The sequence below is a fragment of the Megachile rotundata genome, chromosome 10 (assembly GCF_050947335.1).
Source record: "Megachile rotundata isolate GNS110a chromosome 10, iyMegRotu1, whole genome shotgun sequence".
NCBI lineage: Eukaryota > Metazoa > Arthropoda > Insecta > Hymenoptera > Megachilidae > Megachile > Megachile rotundata.
The window spans coordinates 11,330,547-11,347,439 of NC_134992.1; the positions used below are offsets into that span (position 1 = coordinate 11,330,547).

Here is a 16,893-nt window from a genome sequence, read left to right on the forward strand (position 1 = left end):
GGGCACTTCGACGAAATTATGACCTGCATAATTTAGAATAAATCAAACTATTAATGCTTCCTGCGTCGTTCACTTCGTTTGTAACAAACTAAAGCAATTCCTGTAAGATCTGTCGCACTAAACAACGAAACAAATCTCCTAGTTCGAGCTACATCGAAAGACAATTTTGTGCCGATGAAACAGATAGCTATAAGTTCATTTCCGTGTTATTAATGCAGCCCAGCAGCGTGTAAGACATTCATACGTAATATCTGACTAATTGAGGCCGACGCGTGTACTTGGCGATCATCCAAGTCGCTTTGATCGCCGGCAATCGACCTTATGCTACACTCGTGTGCCCATCTATATGCACGTGTACGCTCGAACGTGTATCTACGGATTTAAGTACACCAAAGCGGGCAAATCGAACACCCAAAGACCACTTGTGCGAAAATCCGGTTCGCGGAAGCGAGGTACAAAATCAGATTTCCAAAGAATTCGATGGTGATACGATCAAAGCGAATCTTCTCTCACTGCTGGAAAATAAATCCCCTCAGAGAAAATCAAGGGAAATTCCTTGCAGGCTGAGGACAGTGAACATACTCTGAACGAATGAAAAAGAACTCTGAATTATCGATCAGATGACAAAAGTTGATCGTCGAGAAACGAGCATCGAATCTCGCGCGAGCGCTTTCCGTGTTTATCGGACATGTGTCAACGCGTAGGAAAATCCGTTCATCGTAACTGATCAACGAGGAAAAGAGACCTGCAAATAGAATCTGGGTAAATTGCGATGATCGTGTAAGATCACGATTGAGGTACAAGCTTGAAGACTAACCAGTGTCCGCTGATTCAATGGCACCAGCACCAATCTTTTCATCGATTCACCTTGCAGAGGAATGCTGCTAAGTTTATTCAAGTACATCCGATTCTACAAGTCAACCTTTAGCCAAATTAACTGAACCTTCTGTAATAAATAAAATTCCCAGGTTGGCCATGATCGTTTCGCTACTAATCGGCGCAGTTTGCATTGAAACCAAAGACTCACCAGTTAAGGACAAAGCAGGAGTGGAATCACCCGAACGACGCAATGCTGTTCTGAAAGAAGAGTCTATCGACAATCATGAAGATTTTCTTGTGCAGAAACGACAGTCGAGCAAACACAACAGATACTCTAATGATCAGGATCCGAGGAGTCGTAGGTGTTCAGCGGAGCGTAGAACTTCTCGAGCAGGCGTCAAAGATTTAGCAAATAAGATGGCTAAGGATGCGTTGAAGTCTCCGAAGATGCAGGAGACCATGAACAAACTCAGTCGCGTGGCCTCGAAGCCTCATGGTACTCTCATTGCTACGGTAAAGGTGCCGGTTCCGAGAAAATCTGGAGTGAAAAAGTCACGTAGTGAACAGAAGCACGACAGACACAAGGGACGAAGAAAGTCGAAAAGTAAAAGGTACTTGAAAATTTTTGGGTTTTACGCTTGATCCATGGTGTATATATTTGATAATTCACCTTCTTTATTACAAGAACATCGTGTTCATTTTCACAGACACCATCGAAGATACAAGAACGGGCATGGCTGGAAGGGGGGATCTTCCAAGGTAGGTAAGCTTCGTTCTGCAATTTTCAACAACTCTCCCGAGTTCCCATACGTTGACCCTTGCTACGTTTAAACATCTCGCTTACTCAGAGAACGTCGGACTCTGGCAGGGACATTAACTCGTTAACAAAGGACCTAAGCAGAAAGGAGAAATCATTAATCAAGTGTAATCAAGCAGTTCCGGACAAATCGCCTGCAACGCCAAAGTCCAATGTAAAGATTACCCACGTAGAGGATAGCGATTACATTGACTTTTCCTCGCCCGTGAACACCGAATCTCTCGTGTCGAGCAAATTACCAGAAAACGAGAGCCCCGTGAAATTACACGACGACGAAAGGATGATTGACAAACTGATGCGAACGACGACGAGAGATCCTTTGAAGAAGAGTCCTGGGGATCAAGGGATCGAGTATTCCGATTATTACAGTGACAACGACGTTCTCGAAGACCTCGCAGCTAATAAAATCCCGATGCAAATTGCTCGCTCGAGAAATTCCAATGACCGTTTCGCGCGAGAGACCGCAAACTTCACGTCCCATCGTCGAGTCGACAGACACGTTCCTCCACAGCATCGTAACCACGTTGCTCGTAGGAAAAATTTCAAATACCCTGGTAAAGCTGCTAAACGTTCCTTTCACGGCTATCCTACACGGCGATTTGTTGGGTCAAATCGATTCCTGAGAACAGACGACTCAAGATCCAAAGACGATCAGTACGAACACTTAGACCCGATGTATTCTGTCAACACCGATGAAAATCAGCAGCCTAAACAGGAAGATCCTGACGTATTTCAAAACGAGGACACGTCGGATGACGACGGGTCAAACGACGTTCAGCAACAGAATCCCGAACAATTTAATTATTTAACCCAATATGAAGTACCTCAGGAAGGAGATTTTGGAAGCATGAATGAAGCTGCTGTGCCACAGGAAAGTATGGATTTTCCGCAGGATGAAAATTCGCAGCTTCCAGAGAGATTCGACAGCCCTGATATGCAAAACATAGAAAACTATCAGCCAGGGGACACGAGTTTACAAGTAGAAAATTTCGATCAAAATTTTATGAACCAACCTAGAATAGAGAACGTAGATCCATCAATGGAGAATATTAATGGAGGATATGAAGTTCAGTCGCCCAGTTACCCTGTCCAATCATACGGTAATTTGGAGGAGACGCAAGATGTTGGGAAAGATGTATCGATGCAGAGCACAAATAATCTTCCTCATTCTAATAGCGCGATGGATCAACCTCTTGGAAAGATTCTGAAGTCCCTGGGTATCAATATTGACGCGGATTCCGGTGATAAAAATCAGAACGCAAATTTGGAGAACGGTAATTCAGAAAAGATGAAGGTTCCAGTGTTATACCCTGACTCGCTCGAACGTCCAGAGGAACACGCTCCCAGTTACCTAAAACATGGAGCTAAAGCAGAGATCAATAGAAACGAGGTGATAGAAAAGAACCGAGCGATGCAATCCAGGAATGGAATGGTGGGCCACTCGAGAAGACATTCGCTCCAAAACGATAATCAGTTTTTACCGTACACGGATAGCCCAGCGCACCATATGAACATTTCCATCGCCGTGCAAGACACCAAAGAGATTGCCACTCAAATACTGGACACGATCATGGAAGAACTGGAAGAGTTGAAGCTGGATCGTTCGAAGAACAATAAGAGAGAAGGTACGAATTATTCGCAGAAACAATGGTGATGATTCTTGGCCTGAAACTTGGCTATCCCTGATATGTGAAACGAGCGATATTTTTAGGCTTACCTTGCCGTTTGTCAGGGTCCTGGTCAACAGCCCAGGCCGGGGTGAAGCTGGACATGAGGGTCGCGAATCGTACTATAATCGTGACGGTCTCGGAGCTTGCGACACCTCGTTTTCACGAAAGCCTGCTCAACGGAACGTGGAACGTTTCCGGTCACGCTCCGTTTAAACGTGGCTCACCCTTCACTCTGATCGCTACAGATAATAATACCAAATCCATAGCCGTGTTCGTCGGTACGTAATATATCTTCCATGAGCGACTTACTAATGGATTACGCTCCCATTACATCGCCATTGTCGTTATGCATCTCCATGCATAGTAGTGACGCTTCTCGCCATTGATATCCGCATTATTGCTAACTCCCATTGTTGCGTGTTAAATCGCTACCCGTTATATCATCGTGCTCTTCATTATGCTCCGTATCACCACATATTATATCAACATGCATGATATCGTCCAGCTCTGTACATGATTCTTGCATTATTGACTCTTCGTCAATTCAATTTGGTACATTCGTAATCTTCCACAAACAATTATCCGTTTATTTGTTCAGGTGCCTGTAGAGTATGCCAAGGAGTGGACACTATAGCGGGCGTTTGGTCCGTCGCTCGCCAGCCGAAAGATTGCAGAGACTTCCAGGTTGCTACTAGCGTCTTCAACGATATCTTTCGAAAAACGAAACTGTCCAGTTTAAGAGAGAATCACAATTCAACAGGGAGCGAAAATGGGGCACTGAACCATGAGAAACGGAAGAGTTAGAAACAGTTGCTACTGAAATCCGTATGATGCGGAATATTAAAAAATAAAGGGACGGGTGAACGAAGTTGGAACTTGGAGATGGAACTACGATTTAAGACAGATATTGATTTTGCAGACGTAGATGATTCACGCAGAAACGTGAATAATGTCTCGATATAACAACGCTTAATGTAGAATATTTTGTACTATGATGTAAGTAGTTTCTAATAAAGTCGATGTTTTGTACCGTACAGATTTTAATGACTATTTCACATTCTCTCTTCGTCGGACATTTATTGACTCTACCACGATCACAACACATAGACAAACTTTCTTTAACAGCTCGTTACAAATTAGATTCCCGTCTTCCCAAACGCTGACGAATCGTATTGATACCCGACACGAGGATCTGCAAATATTTGACATTTATATTTATAGTACATTTTCGATCAAAATATATCACCTTTAGTAGTCCAATCTGTTCGGTCCCATCTGAACTGTGTACCTGAATCGAAACAACCTTTTCAGTATCTCCAAACGCGTACTCTTTTAAATTGAAGTTAGCAAATCTAGGATAATTTTAAAAATCAGTATTCTGTTTAAGAAAAATGCCGCGTTTTATCTTACCCCACTTCTACGCATTCTTTTATGTCAGTTTCTTCAGGAAAAGGTTCAGAGACGACAATAAATCTTATGTTGGGATTCGTACTGCCGTCGAGCATTGCTCGTAACATGCTATTCTGCATTGCGTGTGTCTCCTCGTCTACCTTAAACTCTACATTTATAACGGTAATATTATTATTCGAGTTTTATCTTCATGTACTTATAATTCATTACCAGAACTATTAAGTTTTAGATACCACATACTTTAGACATCAGGTACCTAATTGTTAGGTATCCAAGTACTTGAACAACAAGTACCAAATTAGATAATAAAGTACCTCATTACAGTTCACTTTAACCTAACCATCCACTTTGAATGAGATACTTTATAAATAAATTGTGCAGTTACTTCTTCTGAAGTTGTAAAAGAGTTTCGTTTCCGGAGGTCGTGGTTTCATAACCGACATTGTTTCCATATCAGCTCCAGCATAGCCAAGAAAAGAATACTCGATGTAAAGCAACTGAACCTCGTCGTTTGTAATCAAGGAACTCTTTGGGAAAAGGATCATGCTAAGGATGTCGATGCTTATCGTGTCCGTGTCGACTTCCTGCAAATGGAGTACTTTAGAAAGGAAACGCTTAACATAGAGTTTTCGAAAAAGTATTCGTACAACGTCGTCGGTAAGTTCATCATCATCGGTGTGCTCTTTATCGGGTTCACCGTTAGATTCTGCAATTCATTCACATAAATGATGTGCGCCTACAGTTTACGATAGTTTAAATAGTTACTGCGTGTATGAGCGAAGGTGAGCACGCTTCGTCGCTTGTATTCTTCCCAGTTCTTCTCGGAGAGCACGTTGGTTATTTCGGAGATGGATTCGTTCGAGTCTTCCGGGGTCATCGTTTCCTGATTCTCCTGTGCAGTTTCATGAATCGGTCTACGACAAAGTATTGAAAAAAGAAATTTTGAGAATAGTTCATACCGTCGACATGTAACTTTTGAACTCCTCCACGCTCGTTCTGTGATTGCTAGAATTTGTTTCTATCATCCCTGGGATACTGTGCGAGGCTGTCCTTAATTCCACACTTGTTAGAAATACGTTTCGCAATTACTATATTCGTTTACAATTACTGTATTAACGAAAAATATCATTGAAGAAAACCTCTTTTGAAAATCGTGTGTCGGTAGAGGTTTATCTGACTCCCCTCTATCGACCTTGATGGACCTTTGAACCTGCAAAGCAAGTCTTGCATTTTCAAAACTGGAACGAGAATGAGCCTCCTCCTCGCTCTCCTTCATCACGGTCAAGGGGATTTTGCTAAAGGTTGTCGTGTTATCTTCAGGGACATCGGTCGTGTCACCTGAACACAATACATTCATATAACCTACTCCGTCTAACCTATTGCTATCAAATACGCAATTTACTTGACTCGTTTAAGTAATCAGTCTGCTTGTAAGTAGTGACCACATCCTTGGACGGTTCGTATAACAGACGAGATTTTTCATTCGCGTCCTTCAACACCTTAATATCATCCTGCGCCGGCAAGCCAGTTCTCACCGGCGTTTCTACAACAGGTGGAGGCAAAACAACTGCCCTCGGTTGCGTGCCACTCCGATGATCCGTGAGTATGCCTCGCGTATTCTTGAACCTGTCCACCTTCTTGACGTCGCAGCTCAGTCTGACCCACAGGGATAATTGGCCGAAGTTCATGCCCAGCGAGCAAGGAAGTACGCTGTTCACCGGAGCGATATAATGAAGCTTGTTCTGCGGGTAGTCCAGTATGTCCTTGATGCAGAGTTTCCCTTTGGATACCGTGTAGTCGTCGCTGTTCTCGTGAGTTACATTCACGTGGAAGACCACGAACTCCAGTAAGACGTAGTTGAAGAAAGAGAAGAGGTTCGAAATTCGATAGACGAACGACGAATTGAAGTTGAGCTTAGGACACTTCTGGGAAGGTGTATAAGTCGTCTCTTGGTTCCATATGTCCCAGCTCACGAATAACGACACGTTGTCGATGTTAGCCTCTCGATACAGGATCTGTTTCGCCTGGAGGAAAATGGTGGGAAATGTTTGGACGTTAGGAAAGAATATTTGTTAATAACGTGGATTAATTAGGAGCCAACCAGCAAGACTGGGTTTTCAAATACATTACTTTGCTGTCTACAATTTCTGAAGAGATACTAACACAGGTTGAGAGTTGTAGGGACACGATGTGAAGCTCCAAAAGTCCCTGACCCTCGGGAATCACCAAAGGAAACGAATCCGATAAGGAACTCAAAGCGTCGATACATTCGTTTGGACAGTGAGGGTTGCAGTAGGATTCTGTTCCCTTGGGTTCAGGTCCATCAGTAACGTCCCGGCACCGCATCTCCTTCGGTTTCTCGCGGTTTTCCTTCATCTAAACGTTTCAACCTTTGTATTTTGCGTATCAGGGTGATATAATTCTTCCTCTTACTGGAATCCCAGCTGCGTTGCTTAATGTACGGCTCTGGTTTACAAGTTCTTTGCACTTTTGCAACTGTTCAATGTATTCCTGCAACGGTCTCTGACTGTCCAATGTGTCCCTCATTTTAATTGGAGCTGCGTGTTGTCCCCAAATACTGTACGGGTTTGTATCGTCATCATCCTGTAACTTACTTCAAAAATAGCTACGTGAGTTTCGTGAACCGTCAAGAAAATTCGCGTGACAATCTAACGAGTGCTAAACAGAATTTACGATCGCTATACTTCGGCAGGCGTACCGTGGAATAAACGTCGCACTTAGAGTCTTCGATGCTTTCTCATTCTTTTTAAAACACGACGGGATATTGGGTGATGTGTTCTTCTGGACATTAGAGACATCTTCCGTGATCGATCTCAAGGGATTATCGCTGCAACATCGCTGTTCGCAGCTAGAATTGATGTTGCACTTCATTGAGTTGTTGCAGGTACAATCTTGACTGATCTCATTGAATTTAGTAAAACGATCGCGTTTCCTGGTGCCCCAAACTGTTCTTTTTCTTAGCTTCTCCGAACGTGGTCTTTCGTAAGGGCTCGCACAATATCTTCTTCCGCTGCAACCGACTTGTAAAATATTGCTCGTAACGTTCTTGTTTTGCACGTCGTAATCAAGGACGGTATTCGTGTATTTTTCACCGAAATCTTTCGTTGCTGCGTTGTTATTGATGTCTTTTATAAATCGGTAATCAGGTGAAATTGGAGGGCATACAATAGTTCCATCGCCTATTAAGTGGGTCTTAGTATACCCTTGTAGGATATTGCATAAAATACACAATATTTTATTAGGATCCGTAAACTGGCTCAGCGGAGGTTGAGTAGGATTTGGGTTGTTACTTTCCTGCTGCTGCTTTGTGGACTGAAGTTGGCTTGCTGGGTTCGGTTGAACAAGCTTTTCTGTATCGCTGAAACACAGTCTAACGATAATCTGGAGGATTGAAGAAAATTTAAGGAAAGCATATGGTGCAATGAAGAACAAGAATTATGAAGAAATAAATCTTCAATTACTATTATTATTATATTACAAGAAAACCCACTTATACAGTATAAGTATTAAAATGTAAAAATTAAATTAATGTAAAACATTAAAAAATTATTTCAGAACGAACTTATTTTACGAATTCAGGTAACATATTATAATCCTATTAGCTCCAAATATTATCTAGTACCTTAAAAAACTACTTTTATCCTATTCATTAAATCTCGCATGTTTTGTGAACCTGGAAGCTTCGAGATTCTATAATGTTGCAATAATCATTTAACTGGAAGAACAGTTTTAAACTTCCACGTTCAATGAATTAATTACTAAAATACATTCAACTAAACTTTCAGTAGCCTACCTAAGTACTAGATACTGAGTACTTAGGAACTTTTAGAATAATATTCCCATTAAAATTAAACTTCTTACACCGTTAATCAGTATTTGTCAGCAACTAGAATCACCAAAGAGCAGTTTTTCAAGGGAGACAACTTGCCTGTGTCTCTGGTTTAAATCCAACAAATTGTAGTCCACATTGCCAATCATATCTTTCTGAGCGAACCTCACCGAATCTGGGGAAGTATTAATTTGTGCTTGCTCTAAAAGTTTCAACATCTTCTCCGGCGTTAGGGGATTCTCTGTAGGTATGCGTTCCACGTTGTCCTTAACAGGTTCCTTTGCAGATTCTTTTTTAGGTTCCTTTGCCGTTTCTTTCACGGGTTCTTCTTTTTTTGGATTCTCTTTAAGAGGTGTCATGGGGTTGGGGTTTGTAGCACTCTCGGTATCCGAACGAGCCACGAATTCTGTCTGCAAACATTTATCGACCGAGTTGGCGTTCTTTCGAGTCACGCATATATTTTCTTCCAATTGCAATATTTTCTCGAAAGCTTCACAACATTTCTTGCACCTCTCTACTTGACTCGCAGTATTCTTGTATGAATCTGGTTTATCAATTATTTGCGGATTCTGCATATCGTTTTGCTTCGTTGATATCTGCGTTGTTTTCGTCGTTTCCTGTTTCTCCGTCTGTGTCTGAAAAGACTGCAAGATAATGCAATTATTTAGCAACGACAAACTTTAGACAAGAAAATTAAGGTATTAAAGGGAAATTCGAAAACGATCACTCATATGAAGAACTGTAGGTTCATAAATTCTCAAATTCCTAAATTTGCAAATATTCAGCATGCTCAAAAAAAATTTACACACTGACCGTAAACTGTACCGTTAAATTATCTATATTCTTCTGGAGCTCTTGAAGTTTCTCTAGTAACTGTTCATTCGAAGTTTTGAGAGCAACGATATTGGCTTGTTCGCTGTTGAAAGCGTTTTTCAATGTTTCCTGATCCTGTAGCTGTTCCGAGACTTTCCTCTTCAGCTCCATGTTCTCCTGTTCAATCTCTCCGCGTTTAGAACTAAGTTCAACGAGTTCGTTATTATGCTGTTGCAATATCTTCATTTCGTTCATCAGATCGTTTATTTGTTCCTCTTTTTCTCGTAACATGTATTGAGATTCCTTCGCTTTCAACAATTCCTCGTCAATCCCTGTTATTCGTTTTTTTTCTTCCATAAGGGCCGCGGTGAGTTCATCCTTCTGCCTAATAACGGTATACAGTCATTAAGGCGGAAGCAATTTTTAAAATAAGGTTTAACGAAGTGGAAAATGTAGGAGACTGTTACAAGAAACAATAACTTGAATGCAACGACTGAATACAGTGCACAAAGTTGACTGAGTGGCTACATTGGTGCATACAAGAAATTGAGAGTACTTTGTAGCCTCTTCGAGTCTCCACTTCAGATCGTCGATTTCTGTGTCCAACAACTTGTTCCTGTTCTCGCTAACTGTTAGTTTATCGTCCAGCTGCTTCATTTGTCGCCAGACTTTTATGTACTCGATGTTCTCTGCAGCTTTCACCCTCTGATCGTTGGCTGCGTAATCCGACACTTCCTTTTCCAATTCAGCTATACGATTGGCCATCTCCTTCTTTTCTGCGGTCAATGCCTATTCAAAAGAAGTCTTCTTATTCTTCTTTTCCTATAAGCTCGTTTCAAATATAAATATTACGTGTACATTTAGTTACACGTGACATGTTGATGACAAATTACGGGTGAATTTCAATAGTACCACCTAGATGACTAAGACACTAGAAACGCGTCAATGATATTACCTCGATTGTTTCGAGATTATTTTGCGCTTCGTTATCGCCTGTCTCGGTGAGGCAGTGACAAGACGGTATCTTGGTGCGGCTGCTTTCGCTTCGACACGTTCTAAGGCAAGAATCCCGACTCAATGATCTAACACGATACAAGCAGTGTGAATCATAGATCGCTTGTAATACGATAATACGACGATTTGCACTCACATGCGTCCGGACGACGGCCTCGCCTGTGCGTTATGACTTCTTGATGACGATCTACTGCTAATCTTGTGACTTAGCAGCTGATTCCTCAGCGCCGTGATTTTATCTTTTAACTGGAAAATCAATTGAAACTCTATCTGATTAGTCATAGCGGTTCATTCTAAATTTACCTTTTATGGCTACTGAATGAAGTGACTATTCATGCTGACTTCTCTCCTCCTGACTGTATTTTCAAATATTAATACTGACCAACAAATTTTAATATAATTTTTGTATTGAGAAAATGGGTCATTATACTATTAAATAATAAAAATATATTTTGTTTTATTAATATCTACTCAACATTGATGTAACTAAGATTTTTGTTTTCGTCAATAAAAATGGCGACCTCACCTTGGTGTTCTCGAGTTCAAGGGCAATTATTCTATTCTTATCGTCATAAACGTTCAAAGAAACGTTACATGCCCTTGGATTGGAAGCCACTCTCATCAATTTAGTTGCCAGTCGTTTGATCTTATCCTCCTGACAGTTTGACAGTTTCTTTAAATTTTTCGCTTCTTCGAACAGTCGTAAGTATTTGTCCTCCAGTTCGTAACGATCAAGCTTAAACACTAAGTGCCGTTCCCTGGGATCTTTAATATAAATATAATAGAGTTGAAAATTGAATTAAAATATTAATTTAATTTTGCTATAATATACAGACCTATACTACTACGACAAGTGTCCGGACAAGAACCTTCCCTTACAGGTAAAATGTCTCGATTTGGATCGTCCGCCATTTTTCAAAATTCCGTTATGAGACCTGAACAGTATCGATAAATCACGTTAGATAATTAATTGTACATTAATTTTATAAGTGTTAATTTTCTAACCTTAACGTATTGTTCGGGTGAGCAAAAATATGAAATGAAGGATTTGATAATGTTCGAATATTTAGATTCTAAAGTTACTACCATATACGGAGATTTGTGCAGTTCGAGCGTGGATGCGCGATACGTTATATCGCAAACTCGAATCTCTATCTATTTTCGTTTCGAGAGCTATTCAAATTTTGGCGGGCGAGTCGGGACATCCAGCGGCGTTCTTTCAATCGAATACGATTTGTGTGTGGCTGAAACTTTACACAGTCTGATAAAAATATCTTGATAAAATGTATTATCAGTATACATTGGAAATATGCCTGATTATGAACTTATTCGGGGGAGTAACGACATTCAAAGGTTATGTTTGTCAAGGGCCATTAAATATTGGTTATCTCTGACTTCACCGATAAGGGTTTAATTCAAAGTATAATTTTGTTCATACTTATTAAGTTTCCTTTGAACCGATGAAATTCCAAAGAAATTATTGAACAGTATTATAATTTACAACTGATGTTATTTATAGTAAATCTGATATGCACGTACGTATACAATTGTAAGATAATAATAAGAGCAACTTTTTGTTGCTTCACATGAAACGAATAATATAGTACCCAAAAGTGGAAATATATACCAACTACCGGATATTAGATTTTTATTATACAATATATAACGTAAGTATACATATATGGCTGTACGGGACTTAAGGCGGCTGCCTTCACCGACTGTGCGTAAATTCCCCGCTGTTTGCCATAGAGTTGATTACAAGAAGTACATCTCCCCTTTGTGATGCGTCACCGGGTATATGGGGCAGTGCTTCGATACGCCGGTACAACCTGCACTGCACTAACCTTGGTTTGACATCGCGGAGTGTGCGTGCCAGTGGAAAGGTAAGATGGCGGCGGACGGAGATGTGATTCCTGATCAAGAAAAAGTACGAATAGTTTCGGACTTTATACTACATTCGCCACCAGGCGAATTCAACGAGGTTTTTAATGACGTGAGAGTCTTGTTGAACAACGACAACCTGTTGAAGGAGGGTGCGGCTGGGGCATTTGCTCAATACAACAAGGATCAGCTCACGCCTGTTAAGGTACATCATCGACCTCTCTAGCGATCTTCTATGATTTTTTATGATAGTATCCGCGGTATCGTTTAGTATTTCTGATAATAGAAGATCACACTATCTTAGGAAGGTGTGGGATCGAATTTCAACGTCTAGTAAGGTTCCTAATTGGGCAACACGCGTCCGGGATTTCGACAGGTGACGTTGACTTTATAGTGAAATTGGAACGCGATAATATTCACCTGGTTCGTGTGATTGTTTACTTAAAGTATCCTCGAATTAGTATACGGCAGTTTCTATGTGAAAATCTTCGTTAAATTTCAGTCGAAATCGTATGATGCTATGGGGTTAATTTTAGTTCTGTTTCGTGCTGGTTTTAACAGAAAATATGGACTGATTTTTCATTTCTGTTCATTTATGGTTCAGTTGTATGATTATATTTTGTAACTTTAAATTAAATTTTTGGTTTGCAGTTGTTTCAATTAAATACAGCTGAGGTTAGATAGGTACCAATTTGTTATAAGCGTATTACGCTATGAATTATCTCAGAATGGCTTGAAAACAGTTTCTAAATTTATAATCATTTATTAATTTATTACATCCTTGACTTTAGATCGAAGGAAGCGAGTATCCTGCCCTTATAACAGAACACAATGATTTAGGTGGGCAAAGGTTTTACGATGCCCGTAGTAAGCAAAGTTTTAAATATGATCATCTTAGAAAGGAGGCACAGGACTATGAACCCTACGAACCAGATCCTGTAACGGAACCTTGGAGGTCAGCTCTTCAAGATGAAATAACAACTTATACCCAAAGTCACTATAGACATGGTGCATGTTCAGTTTTTGGGAAGAATCAAGGAGGTATTGTTATATCTTTCTAGTGATAATTGCATGTTACATTAAAAATTGAGAATTTTAAATAAAGAATGGTATTTTATGCAGGTAACATAACATTAACCGCCTGCATAGAAGATCATCAATTTCAACCTAAAAATTTTTGGAATGGCCGTTGGCGTTCTGTATGGACTGTAAGTTTTAGTCCAAGTTCTGGAAACGCGGAATTAAGAGGTAGCCTTAAAGTACAAGTTCATTACTATGAAGATGGAAATGTGCAGCTGGTCAGTAGCAAAGAAGTAAAAGAAAGCTTACCAATCTCTAATGAAAAGCAAACAGCGAAGGAGTTAATACGACTTGTTGAAGAATCAGAAAATGACTATCAAACTGCTATATCAGAAAATTATCAAACAATGTCGGATACAACGTTTAAAGCCTTACGAAGGCAACTACCTGTTATGCGAACAAAAATTGACTGGAACAAAATTGTATCGTACAGTATTGGCAAAGAGCTTAAAAGTCAATAGAAATAGATTTTTTTATATAATATTAAGAGAAATAATTAAAAAAGCGCATTTTGCTGCATGGGTGAAGTCTGGAGGTGTGATGTGCATGGGAGCAAATGTAATGATGCTATGTAATGTTTGGTTAAACGTGTTTGACTGAAACTCATGCATGCCACTCAAGGTTCCTCTGGACCCCATAATGTATCTCGTTACAGAAACAAAAGCAATAAAGAGGAATATCTTTGTAGCTGTCAACTGCTTACAAAAAAAAGAAAAAAAAATAACAAAACAAACAGGCATTTTGATTACAATATTATTTCTTTTTTAATTCATTTTGTATGTTCTATATTAACGATTTCTAACAATTCAGAGCACGTATTTACTTTCTTCTATTACTTTTAATGAATTTTATCTGTAAATGCTTTGATATGATGCTATATATATATATTAGAATTTACATACTGTTTAAAAAAACTTGTCATTAGGATGAAAACGTCCATTGTTTTACAGTATTTAAAATAATATTGATCTATGTATTAATTTTTAAATTAATTGGATGGGTGTTATGTTTGCTTAGAAAATTACTAGTACTTAATGATTTATGCTCTTGAGGTAACGGGAATTCTTGGTCTTACTTTTTGTAAGCATTTTAATTAGAATTGTATGTAAAAAATTGAACTGTATCAAATTTGTAACCGATAGATAAAATCAAACGTCAACGAGAAACCTGGAGTGGAATATTGGAGTTGATTAATGCATTTAATGGATTCATTCAAATTTTATCAATTAGGTAGTAATCCATACTGTTAGCATCGGGCAGATATAAATTATTCGATTTATATTTTCATGGTTTTGTGCAATAATTCAGTTTCAGGTTGAACTTTCTGATGAACTGTATTTATTGAATCTATCTATTATAATTAATTATACGGATTATTATCTTATTGGTAATATGGATGAATATAATTCTACTCCATAAGTTTTATTCAAATTATAATTTTTATAGTTTGAAGGTGAAACTTCAGACTAAAACATTTATTGCCTTTGTTTTATCTCGTATTGAAATCGTGGTGTTAATAGTCAACATTATATAAAGTTTAGTATAAGAAATGTTGCACAGTGGGAAAGAAATTGCTGTCTAACATGTGCATGTTCGGTCAGCCTAATGAAATCATCGAGTTAAAATACTTGAGTCAGTGATGATTAAAATTTCGATTCATTAGTTGCACAATAATACAATTTTTTCTAACACTTATGTCTTGTAACATCTAAAAAGCACAACAACACACTTATTAGTGTATCTTTAAATGAACATTACCACACTGGTTTCATGCTATGTGAAAATATAATAGCATGCTGGGGCCACAGGTATTATCAAAATATATAATGTCAAACTGAATAGGGATGTCTATCAGAAATTTACAATCTGGTAAAGAATACCGTTAAGTGTTCATACCACTCAGTACACAAAATATACAAAGAAAAACGTAATTCTTATCAAATATCGGTGGGCAAGGCCTACTATTTTTGTCCAACTTTATATTTCATAAAGTATAAATTTATACATTTTTGTTAAGACGTATTGTTTTATGATAAGTATGTCTATTATGGCAGATACGTTGCAAAGTTTAATAATACTAAATAAAATAAATGTTAATCATTGCAACTTGATTTCTGTGTTAATCATATTGTAGTTATATGAATCATTTGTATCAAGTAACAATGTTGAAAAATCTTTTGGTGCTATCGCTTACCACACATTACACAACCAGACATGTATGCGAAAACGGAAACTAACAAAGTACATAATGCATTGTACATTGTAGAATGTAGCCTATAGCCTGCTGGAGCCTTAATCTGTTCACTTTACGTTGAGGGGGTATTATGTACATATGTTATTTGAATGAATGAATGCGATGAAGCACACTACCATTTGACTTTTCAGACTTTAGGATTCGAAACATGTTTGTAATATTATTCGTATTTTGTAAGTTACATCGTAATTCAAAATATTCTGTTTAATCGTACGATTTGATAACTTTTGGAAGAAATGTTTAAAAAAATACATACATAACAATTTAAATATAAGATTATAAAATCATTTTATTAGTTACGGGAAAAAAGAAGGTTGAAACAAGTATGCAGGGATACAATGCAAAAGTTAATATATTAGCATTGCAATAACGAGATTTTATATGTAAATACGACGATACATATTATTTGAGCATTGTAATTTGTGTTACGTATGTAAATTACAAATCAAGTGTTGAAGTTTCGAATCTTATCAAACTTTACAGAAAATAGTTGCCTATGATAATAAAATTAGGTATTACCTACAATCGAATGTATCGTAAAATAAAACGCATGTCCTTATGTAAAAACTTAAACACAGAATACATTTATCAGTTAAATTATGTATTATTAAATGTTATGATTGATTAAATAAAGTGATACGACACTTTATACATTGACTGTCAACTTGAATATTGTGCTCAATTTAAAACACAGATTTCATTTTATATGTAATAATATTTTATAAAACGTTATAAAGGAAAATCACTATACAATCTATTTTTGAAACTACCAATGAATATAGATAATATATTATGGAATTATTTAAGGTGAAAAAAAAACACATAAAAAATATGTTACATATGCTTTATTTTCACACGTATAACGTCAATAGTTAACTATAACAGGCATTTATAGAATTAAAATTACTTTATTGTATTTTATGTCAGTAAATTAAAAAAATTCTCATATTATTGTGCTTAAACAATTACATGTGCTGAACATTGCTTTGAAGACATTTATATTGACCAGCATGATCAAAAAGTATAAACTGCTTACCTTAATCTGATGTATTAAAAAAATGCTAGTACAAATATTTCAAACTGATCATCTGTGCACGTAATTAAGGGATCATTCAAAAATCAATCTCACAAATTTTGACATAAGCAGCCATATCTGTCTGTTTACCACGCGTTCGTTGCTAACAAAGTGGCAATATGTGGTCATGTGATACTATCACGTGACTGCAGACTACATTATATATGTATAGGATGAGTTGCGTACGAAGGGTTCATGGGGTAGCTACGA

General features: G+C 38.2%; 3 protein-coding genes across 6 annotated transcripts; 2 read left to right on the forward strand and 1 right to left on the reverse strand.

The window, feature by feature from the left end:
* Positions 1-757: 757 nt before the first annotated feature.
* On the forward strand, positions 758-4,342 carry LOC100881778 (uncharacterized). Of its 2 annotated transcripts, none has more exons than XM_012298686.2 (6): positions 758-898; positions 969-1,430; positions 1,527-1,578; positions 1,668-3,261; positions 3,348-3,584; positions 3,905-4,342. In XM_012298686.2, the coding sequence occupies exons 1-6, from the start codon at positions 879-881 to the stop codon at positions 4,108-4,110; spliced, it is 2,571 nt and encodes an 856-aa protein (XP_012154076.2). In that variant the 5' UTR covers positions 758-878; the 3' UTR covers positions 4,111-4,342. The 2 variants fall into 2 exon arrangements, with proteins under 2 accessions (XP_012154076.2, XP_076392359.1); XM_076536244.1 differs by having other exon boundaries at positions 3,369-3,584.
* LOC100881670 (uncharacterized) lies at positions 4,335-16,783 on the reverse strand. Of its 3 annotated transcripts, XM_076536226.1 has the most exons (20): positions 16,645-16,783; positions 11,230-11,328; positions 10,920-11,158; positions 10,530-10,639; positions 10,335-10,461; positions 9,936-10,168; positions 9,380-9,764; positions 8,666-9,210; positions 7,436-8,095; positions 7,150-7,330; positions 6,880-7,092; positions 6,119-6,740; positions 5,856-6,054; positions 5,676-5,778; positions 5,482-5,608; positions 5,364-5,422; positions 5,102-5,300; positions 4,717-4,864; positions 4,553-4,658; positions 4,335-4,498 (listed from the first exon to the last, which is right to left on the reverse strand). In XM_076536226.1, the coding sequence occupies exons 2-20, from the start codon at positions 11,303-11,305 to the stop codon at positions 4,436-4,438; spliced, it is 4,395 nt and encodes a 1,464-aa protein (XP_076392341.1). In that variant the 5' UTR covers positions 11,306-11,328; positions 16,645-16,783; the 3' UTR covers positions 4,335-4,435. The 3 variants fall into 3 exon arrangements, with proteins under 3 accessions (XP_076392341.1, XP_076392343.1, XP_076392342.1); XM_076536228.1 differs by lacking the exons at positions 4,335-4,498; positions 4,553-4,658 and adding an exon at positions 4,957-4,994 and having other exon boundaries at positions 4,723-4,864; XM_076536227.1 differs by lacking the exons at positions 4,335-4,498; positions 4,553-4,658 and having other exon boundaries at positions 4,724-4,994.
* cpa (F-actin-capping protein subunit alpha) lies at positions 12,149-16,259 on the forward strand. The gene is made up of 3 exons (XM_003700304.3): positions 12,149-12,479; positions 13,066-13,315; positions 13,397-16,259. Exons 1-3 carry the CDS (start codon positions 12,282-12,284, stop codon positions 13,813-13,815), a joined length of 867 nt encoding a protein of 288 aa, XP_003700352.1. The 5' UTR covers positions 12,149-12,281; the 3' UTR covers positions 13,816-16,259.
* Positions 16,784-16,893: the final 110 nt, after the last annotated feature.

Bases quoted from the DNA above. Each gene is read 5' to 3' on its own strand.
- LOC100881778 (XM_012298686.2), top strand. From the start codon at position 879: ATGCTGCTAAGTTTATTCAA. The intron at 1,579-1,667 runs GTAGGTAAGCTT...TCGCTTACTCAG, and splicing joins GGAAGGGGGGATCTTCCAAG to AGAACGTCGGACTCTGGCAG. The intron at 3,262-3,347 runs GTACGAATTATT...CGATATTTTTAG, and splicing joins GAAGAACAATAAGAGAGAAG to GCTTACCTTGCCGTTTGTCA.
- cpa (XM_003700304.3), top strand. From the start codon at position 12,282: ATGGCGGCGGACGGAGATGTGATTCCTGATCAAGAAAAAGTACGAATA. The intron at 12,480-13,065 runs GTACATCATCGA...CCTTGACTTTAG, and splicing joins ATCAGCTCACGCCTGTTAAG to ATCGAAGGAAGCGAGTATCC. The intron at 13,316-13,396 runs GTATTGTTATAT...TATTTTATGCAG, and splicing joins TTTTGGGAAGAATCAAGGAG to GTAACATAACATTAACCGCC.
- LOC100881670 (XM_076536226.1), bottom strand. From the start codon at position 11,305: ATGGCGGACGATCCAAATCGAGACATTTTACCTGTAAGGGAAGGTTCT. The intron at 10,640-10,919 runs GTGAGGTCGCCA...TTGATTTTCCAG, and splicing joins TTGAACTCGAGAACACCAAG to TTAAAAGATAAAATCACGGC. The intron at 10,169-10,334 runs GTAATATCATTG...TCTTTTGAATAG, and splicing joins ATAATCTCGAAACAATCGAG to GCATTGACCGCAGAAAAGAA.